Consider the following 16,523-nt stretch of genomic DNA (forward strand, 5'->3'; position numbering starts at 1 on the left):
GCAGAGCGCCCAGGTTAAAGGGAGTGGGCCTGATCCCAACCTTTGATACACCAACGCACAATCAGGGGGATATTCTGCACTTTTACTGGGGTCAGTGAGATCAGAATCGGCTCTTTTGAATGCTGGGCCGGTTATTTCTTCCCCAGTGAGTGGAGGGAGCTCTGCTGATAGTTCTGCTGACACCTCGTTAGATTTCCCCCATATCCCAAACCAAAGGTCACACTCACGCCTTTCAACTGGAAAAAATGAGCCATGCAAGCGGCTGCGATGCGGTCAGGTTTATTGAACGGCGACGCAGGACGGTGGAGTGGCAGCTGTGTGCGTCTTCATCAGGAATTGTCACACGCCCACTTCTGCGCTTCTCTGCCCGGATCGGAGCAGACGCCGAAAGCGCACGAGGCACTCAGCACATTCCTCTCCTCTTTATGCGAATGTGAGTTCCCCTTCTCCTGAAGAGACAGGTTAGACATATCAGGGCAGCTCGAAACCCCCCGGCAGGGGAGACTCCAGGGAGAAACATCAGGTGGAAAATAATAATTAAACTGTAATTTTAAAATGACACCCAGTCAGAGGCTGATCCCATGTCTTCGCGGCAGGCAGTTCGGGGTGGGGAGGGGGTTACTAGGGACACGAGTTAATTAATTCCTGTAAACCTCAGAGCTAATACTTTCTGACATCTCCTGTCAGAATAAATTACTTCATTGTTGCAAAGCAGACATCAGACACCTGCTGGTAATCAAGACCCTGCAACTCCTGCCAGCGCTGCGATGTTCTGGGCAGGGGTTTCACATGCAAACACGCCCCACTTTGTCTCCTTCACATTTATTTACACCTGCCCCACCTGACTCGTCATGGCTATTTTAATGCCACAAGCCGGGAAAATGCAAACGTGCACATGTGAAAAAATAACAGCTTTGCTCAGCCGGGGGCCCAACTGACTCCAAAGTGGGTCCATTTTCTCTTGAAATACTCAGGTGCGCATAGAAATACCAAAACCAACAACAAACAGCCCCAAGCCGGTGTGGAGTTTGATGACTATTTTGCTCCCCAGTAACAGCGACATAATGAAATGACACCAGTGTGACACCAGGACAAGTGAGATCAGAACCGGGCCCTTTACCAGTGACTATTCCACTAACCAATTCCGCACCCCCAGCTATTCCTTACCCACATCTCAGTCCTGGCCTTCAGCACCCCTGCTACGCTGCTGGACCCCTGTCTCACACAGAGCTCTGCCAGCTCCCCACAATCTTACCTTGCAGCCCCCCTGCTAGTCTAGCCCTGGGCCACTCACAGAGCTCTGCCAATGCCCCTCAGTCCTGCCTCTCAGCTCCCTATTCCTGCAAACCAGGAGACGTTACAGAGACCAAGGACAGAGTTCTTATCTCTCCCGTAATGCTGATACGGAGGCGTTTTGCATTGGCTTTGAGCCCTAGATCAACGGCCCTGACACACCGTGAGAGTGAAACCACACGGTGTTTCGTTTGAACTTGTGCTCCTGTAGCTCCCACGCTAACAGAGAACTGTAACGTCATTTATTTCCCTTTTTTAAAGATACACCCAGCCCATCTTTAGGGGTCCCTGAATGGGCCTCTGAGAAAAATGCTGCAGGACAGCGCCCTGTCACTGCAAAACGCAGGCCAGTGTCATTCTGGTTCCCATAGCTTCTCCAGGCCCCCTGAATCCAGTTCCTTCCACCAGGGACTCTCCCCACCTTTCCTCTCCAGCCCCATGTGCCCCTGCTCCCCTGTGAGCCTCACCCCAAGCCCCCTGAAGTCAGTGGACAGACTCATTCATCTCCGTGGGATCAGGCTCTCTGTTCCTCGGACTATCGCCTCCCCTTTTCCGGCAGCTCTCTGCGGGGAGGGGGCACTTTGTTCTTGCATCCCCCACCCCGCGTATCTCCTCCTTCCTTTGCTCCTGACCCCTCCGTGTCACTTGAAAACCCTCCTCCTCTCTTCACTCTGGAACCGGCTCTTGGCCCAGCCCTTAGTGATGCTGCGGAGTCAGGATTCTACCCAACCCTCTCCCCTACATGTATCATATCATCTAGCAGTCGACGGAGGTGGAGATGGGTGTTGTCTTTAGACAAATCTGTGCTATAGCAAACCCTGTGACCGCCGGACACAGCGATCTAGGACAGCAGAGTCAGAGTAGCTGCTCACTGAATCTCAAAGGGATGTGGTGGGGGCCCCAGGACAGCTGGGTCGCTGATCCTGGTTCTCTAGCCAAGGTCTCATCCACTGGTGCATTCTTGAATCTATTTTGTACTCCTGTCTCCTTAGAAACCCTCCTCTTTGGCCTTCAGATATGAGGAAGTCACTGTAGAGCAGACTACTGGGGATGGCCAAGGCCACCTAGGTCTTTTCCATCTCACTTTCCTATGGGACAAATTCTGCCCTCAGCTCCACCAGTGGAAATCGGGAGGAACTCCGCTGGAAGCAGAAGATGGGCCCAGGAGTCCCTTCTTGTTGAATCACAGAAGTTAGGACTGAAGCTCTAGTTAGAGATGCCCGCTACCCCTGCCAACGCAGTGCGGGTTCTCATACGTCTGGTGGGCTAATTGCTGGGTTCAGTTTCCGTTCAATTGACGGAATGCACATCAAAAGAACTGTCTCCCTCTTTATCGGCAATGGCACCGGCACATACCACAGCAGACCGCGAGCTAAGTCTTATTTTCTTTGCAGCAGATGTGTTGGAACATCTTGGCTTCACTCCCTTCACACACCTACCTCCATGCTCTGATCCGAAATGGGATACCCACAATGCACAGATTCATTAAGAGCTAGCCCCAGAGCCCACTAAAACCAACAGAAGGTTTGCTATTGACTTGGGCGGGCTTTGGCTCAGGCCCTAATACACTTCCACTGGTCCAGTGTCTCATTGTATTCCCTCATCAGTCTGTCTGTCTCTTGTCTCTCTGGGGCAGGGACTGTCTTGTTGCTCTGTGTTTGCACAGCGCCTAGCACGATGTGGTCCCAGTCCACCACTGGGACTCCTAGCTGCTATGATAATACTACAGCTAACAGTAAGCATGGGATGAGCCGGTGAAGATGGCTATAGTGTTACCTAGGCCAGTGGAAGAGAGCATCAGCAGGGAAGAGGGGAATGGCAAACATTTATCCCCGAATATTGCACCAAGCCAAAAGTCACAGCTTTCTCAAAAGAGTCCAGATACTCACAGGTTCATAGCACACAACTCACACTCATTGGGATACGTCAAATTGTCGGTGCCACATACAGGATCCAAGATTTTTGGGCAGCCCGGAAATATAAAGCTGCCGCAATCAGGCTGGGTGAGTAAAGGGGAGTATTAATATACCTTACACAAGGCATTGTAGAAAAGAGCTTCCTGTTGAAGGTGATGCTTTAGGCTGGTGGGGAACCACAGAAATGAAAATGGTCCTGCAGGAGGATGGATGGAAACTGTATCATACCCTCAATTTCTTCTGCACTTATCCCGTTGTGACCAGTCCTGGCTTGCTAAGAGCTCCACCTTGAGAATTCAGAAGCAACGTGGGTAGCTGCCACTGTGCGGGTTCATTTTAACTTTCTCTCTGACAATTGGGATCTTAGCTTGGCATTTCAGATGATTAATCAGCTCTTATCTAACACTTTTCATCAGAGATCTCACTGCACTTTGCAATGGGAGGGCTGCATCACTATTCTCATTTGACGGGTAGGGAAACTGAGGCAGGGATGGGGGGGAAAGTGACTTGCCCAAGGTCACCCAGCAGGTCAGTGACAGAGCTGGGGCTAGACCCCAGGTCTTCTGACTGCCACCCCAGTGCACTAGCCACTGGGAAATGCTGCCTCATTGCTTTTAGCAGAATTGGCTTCCCACGACACCGGGACAGAACGGTCTCCCCAAAGAAGGGTATGCAGTTACATTGCACAGAAGGAGTCTTTACCTCTTTCCCTTCGTCAGAAGCACCATCCGGTTCAGCATTGGCTAAAACACACGGGGGGAAAAGGAAACTCCTTAGATGAAATAGGCTGCTGGCTTCTCCCAGCCTGTTCTTTGCACAGGTCCAACAGAAACTCTCCTGCTGCTTCCAGGCCCCTCACCCCACTCCTGTGAGGAGGACCCCATTCGACTTTCCTCTCCGCTCCCCTACCATGCTACTGTCCTGGGCCAGCCGCTTCCCCCGTCAGCGTCCTTCCTTCTCGATCTCACTCCTGGCCCTGCTCCGCTCACCGGCTGTTTGTCAACCAGCAGAGCCACCTCCAGCTCTGCCTTTGTCCCCTGGCCGGAAACCCACCGCGTCCGCAGCAGGCGCCTGGCAGTGACCCAGCCCCATGACACTGACCTTCCCGGCAGTTCGCTCCAGCTCCACCTGGTGCTGCCAGGGAACAAAGGGACCTTCGATTGCCCAGAATCGGTTATTGGCCACAGCCATAAAGTGCAGTTTACGAGCCTGATTGTGCTCTCGCCTGCGTGGGTGGCGCGGCTGCTCTCAGCAGGCTCAGCGAGAGCAGAATCAGGCCCAGTGATGACGAATGGCTGGTGGCCTCGGAAGCAGGCAAGGAGGGAGTTCCTTCCTTGCTGCTGTAAAGACACACTGCGCAGCACTGCGTGCCGGATAGGGTGACCGGATGTCCTGATTTTATAGGGACAGTCCCGATGTTTGGGGAAATGGCAGTTTGATAGGCAGGGCTGGACTTTCACCTCTGTGGCTATCGGCCTCCCACGGCTCAGGGATTGTAATTCAACGCGGCGTTGCCCCGCTTCACTTTCCGGCATCCCCGTGTCCCAGGAATAGACTGGCTTACATGCTCGCTGGCTGCAGGCGTCTCGCTCTAGCGCTGAACGCAGAGCCTGACCCTCCAGCCGTCTGCTGCCGTCTCCGAGCAGGGGTCAGGGCTCTCTGCTCTTCCATGCTGAACGCTGGCCAGGTCCCTGGGTTTCTCGCCCTGAGCTGAGCTGGGTCCCCACCACCCGGTGGCTGCTTTCCCGGCCTTGGCAGTCTGCATGTGGGAAAGTTTAGAGGGAAATGACCCGTCACACTCACCTGAGCAGCAGCAAAGCCCCACACCGAGGAGCAGGAAGAGGCCAGCTGCCTTCATGGCTGTTTATTGCGGACGGAGTCAGAATCTGCCTCTCTCCAGGAAACCCTCTCTCCAGAAGCCTACGCAGGGAGCTTTATATCTACCCACTCTACGGCTCTCCAGGCTCCGCCCAGGCCAGCCCGTGGCTCTATGGGACTCGGCACCAGCCCAACGGGTGGACACAACATTCAAACTGCTAGGAAGACTCTGAGTCCTGGCTGGAGCAGTCTGGTGCGTCAGGGCAAAGAGCCAGCCAGAGTTAATGGGAAACATCTCAGCTCACAGGCGGTGGGCACAGAGGCGGGACAGCACCATCCTCTTGCAGGAAGAGGGTTCCTGGTCTCCCGTGCAAAGCCAGAGCAAAGGGGCTTTGTGCAAGAAACTAACTCATAGGGGTGGGGCAGGTGGATTCCTGCCCCCTGCGCCAGCCTGGAGCCTGACTGCACCCACTTGGGGCAGCAGCTTCGCTGGGGCTTGGGATCAGTTTATGGATGCACTTGCCTGCCAGGGGTGAGCTCCATCAGCAGAGCCTGGAGACTAGCCAGCCTGGCCTCCAGGCAGATTGATGGGTGCCGCCGAGTTGTGGTAGGGTTGCCTGATTGACTGAAGGGAGCCAGCAGGCCTGCGGGTATCAGTGGCTGCCCACAGCTACAATCACCCCTGGGCCTGCCTTGTCCCCCCCAGTCCTGTTCCTATCCTGCTCACTCCCGACTCTGGCTCTGACCCTTGACTCCGGTTCCTGGCACCCGACTCCTGCTCCAACCACTAGTCCTGACCACCCATTCATCACTGCCACATCTTGCATATAAACACGGGAAGAAGAGGGAATAGCTCAGCCCTTGTGCATTAAAAACTGCATCAGAATGCAACTTGAACCCAGTATTATCCCAATACCCAGCAGAGGTGTAACCACAGTGCTGATTCTAGTGCCGGGTGGTAAGCTGTGAATGAAAGGGTGAGCTAAGAACTCCATTGCATTAACCATCTATAGGATCTTTATTTTACTGAGAGATGCTGGAGCCAACAAAACCACTGAGAAATCCAAGCTGCGGACCAGGATCCCACTGCGCTGGGTGCTGTACAAACACAGAACAAAAATACAGTCCCTGCCCCAAATAGCATCCCATCAAAGTCAGACCTGGAATCATCATTTGGGGTTTCAAACCAAGGAGCTGCTCCCGCAGTGACTCGTCCCAATGGCCCCAGCTGAGCTAATCCCAAGTGTAAAGTGACACGCTTGTCTAAGAGTTTGGAGATCCAGGCCCAACTAACTCCTACAGTGGATTTAAAGACCCTTCGATGGACCAGTGCTCTGGCCCCAGATGTCAGTTCTATGTCCCGTCCTCTGACAAGAGATGGCCCCCGACATCGATAACTGCATTGTAGGAGAAGGAATTGAAGGGACAACATGGTGTGCTCTTGGAGAGGCTGGTAGAGAAGGGTTTTTTTAATGCCCTCACAGATATTATAATAGAGGCCGATAGGCAGGACAAACCCCAGACATAGCCTGCTATAGCTCACTAAGGACATTGTTTCTGCACCGAGACACCCTCTATCTTTCCCCCTCCTGGGGGCTTGATATTTGCTACAACAGCAGATTAGGAACAAAACCTGAACATTTGTGATGAGCCCCAAACCCAGTTCCCTATCTGAGCAATAACTGCGTAGGTGTCACCTGGATACTGACAAGGAAGTAATAAAAACGAGGCCGGTAAGTTCCAGGCGCAAGATGGGGCCAAATCCAATCCAGATGTAAACCCACGGCGTTGGTGGAGCCATATCAGGGCCCGGGCTGGCCCCTTGGGTTTATCTGCTACACGAAGACTCGGCACAAACAATGGTTTGACTGAGAAGAGAAATTCCTGTTAAGCCTTCCCCTCTCGCTCACTGCACCCCTGTACAGGGCCTAGAGTCAACAAAAGGGGCTTGGGGATGAGGGCAGAGCAATAACTATGCAAAGCGTGGCTTGCTTAGGAAGCGGACAAGAACGTCTCCTCCCCTTTTATCAACACCTCACCCAGGGATCCCATCTGCTCAGGGCGGTTTCACACAGGAGCGTGACTAGGCCCTGTCTGGGTGGGACAGAGGGTCAAATTCTGCTTTCAGTCCCTGCAGTTAGGCATCTTCCACGACTGGAATCACTGGAAATCAAGGATCTCCCCAGCGAAGGCACCATTTCCCAAACACACTCCCTGACACCGCCCCTCCACCGCCCTCTGCCTCGGGCTGCCCGCCTGCAACTGTCCTCAGCCACACGCCCCTCTACTTCTAAGGCGCACCCACGTTCAGCGGCAGCCTCAGATTTCTTAAACAGATGAAGAGACTTTTGAAATAGAGGCAGGGATACGGAGAAGACATCTGCAGCTTGCTGGGGTCGTTCCTGAGGTGCTGTGGATGAATGTGAGTGGGAGGAGCTGGATGTGTGGGTGCTTAGAATCACGTGACTATTTCGTGTTTATGAACTGGAGTACATTTTATGATGCCCTAGTGTCCGCTGGTACCAGGAATATTCCTGCCAGTAACCTCATTTCTGAGACCGTTAGCAGAAAGGAAACACACACAGAGGCACGAGCACACTGAAATCAGTCTATTTGAAAATCAGATAATATTTGTGGAAGACTTGCTGTGATATTTGCTCAGTTCTGGTCATAGTGCAACATTTCACATTAACAGTGGCTGCACTTCTGACTCTTCGCACAAGGGGGCACCACACAATCGCATTGAGTGAATCCTATTTTTTTACAAAGCAACAGAGGGTCCTGTGGAAGTGAGGTTCTTACCCACGAAAGCTTATGCTCCAATACTTGTTAGTCTTAAAGGTGCCACAGGACCCTCTGTTGCTTTTTACAGATTCAGACTAACACTGATATTTTTTTACAATTATTCTTAGATTCACAGATTCCAAGGAACCACTGTGATCATCTCATCTGGCTCCCTGTGTAACGCAGGCCAGAGAATGGCCCCAGTATTATTCCCTTTGAACTAGAGGAGATCTTGTAAAAACATTCTATAGTTGGCCTAACTGGGTGATAAGTTCTTCATGTCCGGAATGGTTTGGTGATGCCCCTTGTCTGTGATGCCCCTTGTCTGGATTTTAAGTTTTAAAACCTGGGACAGACAGACAGACGGATCCGTATCCAGCCTGGGAAAAAACACTGACCAGTTAAAGAACAATTTCCCCCTTGTAAACACAAACGAATCGCCTGGCGCTGACAAGCTCCATGGAGAGAATTCCATACGGAGCAAGTCCGTTGCTGCTGTCGTCTGGAGCAGCCCTCAGTGCCCCTATACACCAGGCTGCCTCCCGCTCCTCCTCTTCCCTCCTTACAGCCTTTTTCACAGCGCCGCCGAGAGCCGCCCGGAATATCCAAATGGTACAATTCCAGAAATGCACGGATCAGAAAATAAACCGGAGCTGAGGTTATGAGTGGCTGTAGCAGTCACGAGCCTTATTCTATGCACCCACCATCTCCAGCCTCCAGCCTTTGTTGTTTTCAATACAGGGGCTTCGTGTGGACATCTGCATGGCGCTCGCTGCTGGATGGGGGCCACAGAGTACGTTTCGTAGGGAAGGGAGCGTGACTTCACATCTCTCTGGACAGTCCTATACACATACACCTAACCACAGCAGTAATAATTAAACTGTATACTCATGTACCTAACAACAATACAGGCAGCCAATGAGCATTTAATTGACCTCTGTGGACATTTCTTATTTTGACCAGCACAACACATTTCTGTTATTCCAGGCACGCAACAGAAACACATTGGGTCAAATCACCAGTCTCAATCTGGAGACTCCATCGTGGGAAATGACTGGATTTACGTCAGATTGATGACATCAAGAAGGCTGAGAGGTTTGTTTTGTTTGTTTACTTTGTTTCCGTCTTCACTAAAAAGGTTAACGGTGACCTGATAATTAACACAATTGCTATTAACAGCAATGGGGAAAGAACACAAGTCAGCTTAGGGAAAGAACAGGTTAAAGAATATTGAGCCAGGTTAGACGTATTCAAGTCCTCAGGGCCTGATGAAATTCACTTTAGGGTCCTCCAGGATCTGGCTGAAGTAATCTTGGCTGTTAGTGATTTATTGTTGAGAGCTCTCGGAGGCTGGCTGAGGTCCCAGAGGACTAGGGAGGGGCAAACGTGCTACCTGTCTTTAAAAAAGAGAACAAAGGGGACCTGGGGAAATATAGCCCGGTCAGCCTAACTTCGATACCTGGAAAGATACCGGAACAAATTAAACCTTTGGTTTGCAAGCACCGGGAGGATAACAGAGTAATAAGGAACAGCCAGCATGGATTTGTCAGGAACAAGTCATGCCAAACCAACCTCATTTCCCCCTTTGACAGGGCTACTGGCCGAGTGGATGGGGGAAGCTGTCAGCATGATGTATCTTGATTTTAGTCAGTCCCACATGACATGCTGTATCCTGGCCTCTGAAGTGTCCCTTCGAGCCTGGACGCAGGATTGCAAGGGACTTCACCTGTCACACCTCCCCTGGGGACCTCTTTCTTGGCTGTAATGGCCAGTCTCAGCTGGTGTCTTCTGAGGCAGGCCCCCTGCCAGGTCATGTAACAGTTCACTCCCCTGCCAGGGCACTCAGAGTCCCAGTCGAGGGGCAGGAAAGGTCCTTCACCCCTCCTGGGGCGCTTCTCCCTGCTCTTGTCAGAGCTCTGACACCCCAGGCTTTTCCTGCTGGGGGTCCAAATATCTCAGCCCCTGGTCTTCCGCCCCTCCCCGGCTTCTCTTCTCTTCCCTTCTCCTTGTAGGCCCTGGCTCAGGGCTCCCCCGCAGGAGCCAAATCTGTTCCCTGGGGTGCCTCAGCCAGATGCTGCCAGTCTCTTCCCAGCAGGGGGGCTCCCCTTGCTCCCCTGGGCTTCTGACTCTATTGAAGTCCTGCTCGCCCTGCTCCCCACCGCAGCTGGGGCCAGTCTTTCTAGCTAAGCCCCATTACACCCAGTGGGGGTCACTAATTAGCCCTCGTGTTGCCAGCTCATCAGTGAGGATGAGGGATAGCTGCTAAGCCATAGGTAAACTGAGTCCAGCTTGCCTCAGAGGGCCAGCCAGCCAGTGACACATGGTCGCCAGCAAACTGGGGAGATGTGCTATAAGGTGGTGCACAACTGGTTGAAAGACTGAACTCAAAGAGGAGTCATCAATGATTTGCTGTCCAACTGGACGGATGTAGCTAGTGGGGTCGTGCAGGGGGCTGTCCTGGGTCCAGTACTATTCACCATTTTCATTCATGACGTGACTAGTGGAGTGGAGAGGATGCTTATGACATTTGCAGATGACACCAAGCTGGGAGGGGTTGAAAGCACTTTGGAAGACAGGAGTAGAATTCAAAATGCCCTTTGCAAACTGGAGAATTGGTCTGAAATAATAAGATGAAATTCAATAAAGACAAGTGCAAAGTACTTCAAGTAGGAAGGAAAAATCAAACACAGAACTAGAAAATGGGGAATAACTGGCTAGGCACCAGTACTGCTAGAAAGGATCTGGGGGTTATAGCAGAACGCATATTGAACACGAGTCATCAGTCTGATGCAGTTGTGAAAAGGGCTAATATCATTGCGGGCTGTATTAACAGGAGTGTGGTATGTAAGACACGGAAGGTAATTGTCCTGCTCTACTTAGCACTGGGGAGGCCTCCGCTGGAGTCCTGTGTCCAGTTGTGGGCACCAGGCTTTAGCAAAGATGTGGACAAATTGGAGACAGTCCAGAGGACAGCAACAAAAATGATCAAAGGTTTAGAAAACCTGACCTATGAGGAAAGATTCAAAAGGTTAAAAAACTGAGGTATGTTTAATCTTGAGTAAAGAAGACTGAAGTGAGGAGACCCGGGAACAGTCTTCAAATTTGTTTAGGGCCAGGGCCGGTGCAAGGAAGTTTCGCGCCCTAGGTGAAACTTCCACCTTGCGCCCCTCCCCCCAACCCTGCGGCAGCTCCCCGCAGCAGCTCCCTCCCCCGCCCTGAAGCACACCCCCTGCAGTGCCGCACAGCAGCTTCCCACCCCAGCTCACCTCTGCTCCGCCTCCTCCCCGAGCACACCGCCCCCGCTCTAATTCTGCTCCCCTCCCAGGCTTGTGGCGCCAAACAGCTGATCGGTGCCGCAAGCCTGGGAGGCGGGAGAAATGGAGCGGCTGCTGCGCTGGGAGAGGGAGTCTGAGCTGCACATGTCAGCATGCCGCCGGCAGCCCAGCCCAGGAACGCTGTAAAAAAAATTGGGGGCACCGCTTTTTGGCGCCCCCAAATCTTGGCACCTAGTTTGCCTTAATGGTAGCACTGGCTCTGTTTAGGGCTGTTCTAAAGAGCTCAGTGATCAACGTTCTCCAAGTCACCGAAGGCAGGACAAGAAGCAATGGGCTTAACGTGAGGCAAGGGAGATTGAGGTTAGATAGTTGGAAAAACTTTCTAACTCTCAGGGGAATTAAGCTCTGGAGCAGGCTTCCAAGAGAGCTTGTGGCATCCCCGTCATTGGGGGTTTTTAAGCACAGGCTGGACAAATACCTGTCAGAGATGATCTAGGTTAACCTGGTCGTGCCTCGGCGCCGGGGGCTGGACTTGATGACCTCTTGAGGTCCCTTCCAGCCCTGCATTTCTATGATTCTATGGCCCTTTTGCACTGGAGAGCAGATATGCCCCGCTGGGTTTTATAAGGGTTAATTAATGTTTCTGAAGCACTTTGATATCTCAGCCAGAAATCACTAGAGAAGAGCAGAGTAAAACATTACTAATAGGTGCTTATGAATACAAGGCAGTTTTAATTCATTGAACACAGAAAAGCAGATGCCAAAATCAATTAGAGAAAGTGTTTGTATTACAGTAGCTTGAGCCAAATAGGAACAGTCAACTGTAGCCATATTGCTGTCAAAGGACGATTCCACTCCAGACGTCACTGTTAATTTAACCTTGGACACACAGTTCTTTAAGGTAATGAGTACTTAAGTATTAACATAGAGTGTTTATCATGCAAATGAAATGAGACTCCAACAGAACAATGTAAACCCCAGATATTTACAGTACACTAGCTAAATGTCAGTGCAAACTAATTGGCTATGAGCAAGGATTCATCTCGGAGGCAGTGTCTCTGGAGACGCCAGGTACTTCAAATACAATTAGGCCTGAATTAGAAAGGGAATTAGGAGTGATCCTTGTTTTTGACACGAAGAGCTGAACTGGAACTAGCGGTGCTGGGGGTGCTCCCACACCCCCTGGCTTGAAGTGGTTTCCATTATATGCAAGGTTTACAGTTTGGTTCAATGGCTCTCAGCCCCCCACTATACACATTGTTCCAGCCCCCTGCTGAACATATGAGCTGCAGGGGTCAATTTAGTTTATTGGTGTAATTGATACAGTGGCAGTTATCATAAAAGCCTCTGGTTTGAAGTGCAGTCGGCCAAATTCTCTGCTGATGAAAACGGGTGCAGCTCTGTTAAATGGAACTGAATTCAGTGGAGCCGCACCAATGGACACTGGCGGAGAACTTCATCCAGTATACGCAGCATGGGGTGTTGACAAGTATGATCTAGTCAGAATCCCCATCCCAAGCCACAGCTCAGCACATTACACACAATCACCTCCAGGGTCTAGTGCCTGGGCCCTCTAGGCAAACAGACTTGGGCTCTAATGGACTGTGGTGAGCTGCTGGGTCGAGGACCTGCCCCATAGGACATCCTGTTCTCCAGCCCCCCCGAGTTCCTACCTAGCATGGTTAGCAAGAGCATCCTAGCTGTGAAAGCAAACAGGGAGAGAAGCACCCCTTTGATGTCTGTGGGACTTGAGGTATCCAGGGTGTTATAGTCACTCTCAGACTAGCACTGCGCATTAAGCAGGTAGCCGGAGTGTGCACTCGTGGAAGGGTCTGAGTGGTCTTCAAGCGTAGGTTCAAATAGCGCTCCGTGAAGTAATCCATTCTGGGACTCTCAAAGGCCCAGAGGTCTGTGGCAAGGTCCAGATCAGAGAAGAACAGCCACAAACCTCTGGCCAAATGAAGAAGAAGAAATCTGCTTCTGGCTGTCCCCGGGAATCCATGTGGAGCTGGAAGTATGCCGCATGAGGCGGGCCAGTTTGCAAAATGGGGAGGAAAGTGTTTATCCCACAGCATGTGTCTGCCTGCTGGATGCTGAAACTCCACTGCCTAGTGAGCCTGAGGAATGATGTTGGTGCAGCCGGGGTAGAAATGCCGGTTCCTCCTATGCCCAAATGCCCACCACAATCTACATCTAGCCGTAGCCGTCGACAGCTCTAAGGAACTTGAATGATAATAGTCAGAGGGTGAAATTCCATCCTGTGCAGAGAGCCCGCACAAGCTCCATTCACCACATACGGCCCGATGAAGCATTAGTTTGCAGGGTTAAGGCTAAGCTAAACTATCAGGCTTATTAGCTCAAAGCCAGTAGCAGACTCATAAACTTCTGGACATTGTCTAGCCTCTGGGGGGGACAAGGAACCACACTGCATTAGTGTGGGTGACACGTTGGCCATCTGCTGGCCTGTGCCCAGAAGTCAATGTAACTCGTGTTCAGTTATGCCACCCTTACCCACAGTGGGCGGTGGCTTATTCTGCAAGCTGCATCACTGAAATCACTGGGCCCAATCCCAAGCTAGTTTAAATCGGCACAATTCCTTGGACCTCAGTGGAGCTATGCCAATTGACATCAGGATGACATCAGGAACTGGCCGAAGGACTTTTCTATTTTGTTGTCCTTGGGAAATCTGTCATTTGACTGCTTCGTGTTCGGATGCCTGTTGCTTTTCATGCAGAGTGTCTGGCATGTGGGTAGCTCAGTGCCATATTAGCCTGGCATCTGTAAAAAGTGGGTGTCTCCGCTCTCCCATGCAGGGCCGGTGCTACCATTTAGGCAAACTAGGCGATTGCCTAGGGCGCCCAGATTTGGGGAGCGCCAAAAAGCAGTGCCCCCAATTTTTTTTTACAGTGTTCCTACTCCTCCTCCCCGAGCGTGCGGTTGCTGCTCCACTTCTCCCGCCTCCCAGGCTTGCGGCGCCAATCAGCTGTTCGGCGCCGCAAGCCTGGGAGGGGAGGAGAATTAGAGGGGGGCGGCGTGCTCGGGGAGGAGGCGGAGCAGAGGTGAGCTGGGTTGGGGAGCTGCCGCACGGCTCCCCGGGGGGTGGGAGGAGCTGCCGCGGGGGGGGGGGGGGTGGCCTCAGGGCAGGGGGGGGGGGGGCGGCTGCAGGGCGGGGGGGGGGCCCAAGGTGGAAGTTTCGCGCCCTGCACCGGCCCTGCTCCCATGCAGTCCTGTCCATGTAAGAGCACAGAGCATTCATTGTATAGGGTCATCCTACCAGCAGATGCCATAGGAAATCCGTATTCCATAGGAAAGGCTGTATTGCTGGCACTCAATTTCAGCCGTTACTGCTCTTCGTGTACTCAGCAGATGAGAGGTGTTCAGGATCTGTAATTATAGCACAGTGTATTTCCTTGATGGTCAACTTCCATTCCAGCCAGAGGCACCCTCGCTCTGGGTCTTGCCAAGCTAACGCATGGCCGGTATCTTTTCATTCTAACTCCTGTGTAAATATGACCGTGTGAAATGAATAGACCCTCGGGAGTGACGGAGTTTCCCAGTGGTTGGGGTGGCTCAGAACCATTGGAACTCACAGGCCCAGCCAGCCGTCAGCACGTGCCATGTGAGACAGTAACGGGAATTGATGTTGTAACAACACAGAGTGAATCCCCTTGCCCATCTCTCACGGGGCTCAGCTGCTCCCAGGATCCGCCCAGTCGCAGTGCGAGGGTATTGAACATTGCAATCGGACAGGCCAGAGACAGGCCACGCGCTTGCCTGCATCCAGACTTGATTGGCATGTGTAGGCCTGTTGTATTAACTTGGATGAAACAGATGGGCCAGAGGTTTTAACGTAACCTAGTTCCTTTTAACATTAAACAGCGTTAAACAGGGTCCGGGGCTTGGTTTACAGGGACTTCAGCTCGCTTAGCACGGTCACACACATACTATTAAATATTTAAAATACTTTTTATTAAAGATACAGAAAAGAAGAGAAAAGCAATTACAGCAGTTAAATGTACAGTGCTAAAAAAGGCTTTCGTTTTTGCAACCTCCCTTATTCCCTTTCCCTTTAGCTATGGACAGTTTTTAGAAGGAACCCCCCTCCCCCCATTGGTGTTTGACTGTCTCTTAGATGGTATCAAAGATGTGGAAAAGAGAAAAAATGAGTTGGGGTGGGCTGGAGATATTGCGGCTGTTGTGGTTGTTAAGGCCAGTCTCAGAAGGCAGGGCCCCCTTCTTTGACAGACTCCTAGATGGTATCAGAACTGGCAATAACTGTCATCCTGAGTGGTGGCTGGGATTCAGTTGGAGCCATCCGTGGTGGTGATATGATCTGGGTCCCTCTCTTTGTGGCCTGTTCTGGTCAGGACACCTCCCAGGATTGGATGATGATTCCACGGTCCCAGGAAATGGTGGGGGTGCCTCCCTCTGTCCTCTCCACCTAGTCTTCTTTTTTTTTTTTTGTTCTTTACCCACAAAATTTCTTTTTTTTAAGGACCCCAAAAGGGAGCTGGGTGAAATAACCCATCCCCTGATTATTTTTTCAACTAATTAAGCCCAATATTCAACATACCAATTATGGTTCATTAGCTTCCGGCTCTCCAGCTCTTGTTTTTAATAAGATTAATTTCAACACAGTCTTTGAATCAGGTCAATTTGGCCTTTTTGTTTAGACTAACTGTCTTATTCTGTCTCCCTTTTGTACCTTTCCCCATCAGCGTCTGTGATTATAGGTTATTGTAACATCTTATGAACGTTTACATATATTTTCGAGCGGAGCTCACAATTTGGGTACATTTATAGGCTCCATTGTAACAACAGGTCTCCTCAGGAATTCCTTCTGTTAGCAACCCAGGACTGAACAAGCTGTTTTGATGCATGGCAGATTTTGGCCATTTGTGACACCAAAATGCAATTCTGAAGTAAAGCAATTCTGGGATCAACTCCTTGAGAAAGTCGCGCAACGTACATAGCAGTAATAAGAACGACTGACATGGGAAATCCAGTTCCTTTCCATGTCAAGAACACATCTAGATTCAAAGTATAATTGGTTTCCCCCAGGGAAGTGAAGGAGATTTTTGAGGTGGCAAACTGAAGTTTTTGTTTGTCTCAAAACTAATCTGAAACCCTACTGCATTATGAAACAGTCTGACGTGTGCTACAGCCAAAAGGCATAATGCTCTTCTTCCCCGGCCACATCTCCTGTACACGTGCCCAGCCGTTAGAAGAACTTGGCAGGTACCGCTCTTCAGTGGTTTCCATTCCCCTGAAAGCAGGATACAGGGGGAGGGGTATTCACATTTTTAACCTGACCGTTAGTTGTGCAAACATGTCAGAGGAATTGCCACCGGAGGTACTGGGAGGAGCACAGGCAGGGTCCCCAGTATATATACAGGCGCTGTTCATGTACCGCTCTACAGGAGAATTGATTAAGTCT

At 51.2% G+C, this 16,523-nt stretch overlaps 1 protein-coding gene across 1 annotated transcript; it reads right to left on the reverse strand.

The window, feature by feature from the left end:
* Positions 1-263: 263 nt before the first annotated feature.
* On the reverse strand, positions 264-5,209 carry SPINK1 (serine peptidase inhibitor Kazal type 1). Its single transcript, XM_034780485.1, has 4 exons — positions 5,013-5,209; positions 3,912-3,952; positions 3,183-3,292; positions 264-449 (listed from the first exon to the last, which is right to left on the reverse strand). Exons 1-4 carry the CDS (start codon positions 5,065-5,067, stop codon positions 404-406), a joined length of 252 nt encoding a protein of 83 aa, XP_034636376.1. The 5' UTR covers positions 5,068-5,209; the 3' UTR covers positions 264-403.
* Positions 5,210-16,523: the final 11,314 nt, after the last annotated feature.

This window comes from Trachemys scripta, chromosome 8 (assembly GCF_013100865.1).
Source record: "Trachemys scripta elegans isolate TJP31775 chromosome 8, CAS_Tse_1.0, whole genome shotgun sequence".
Lineage (NCBI taxonomy): Eukaryota > Metazoa > Chordata > Testudines > Emydidae > Trachemys > Trachemys scripta.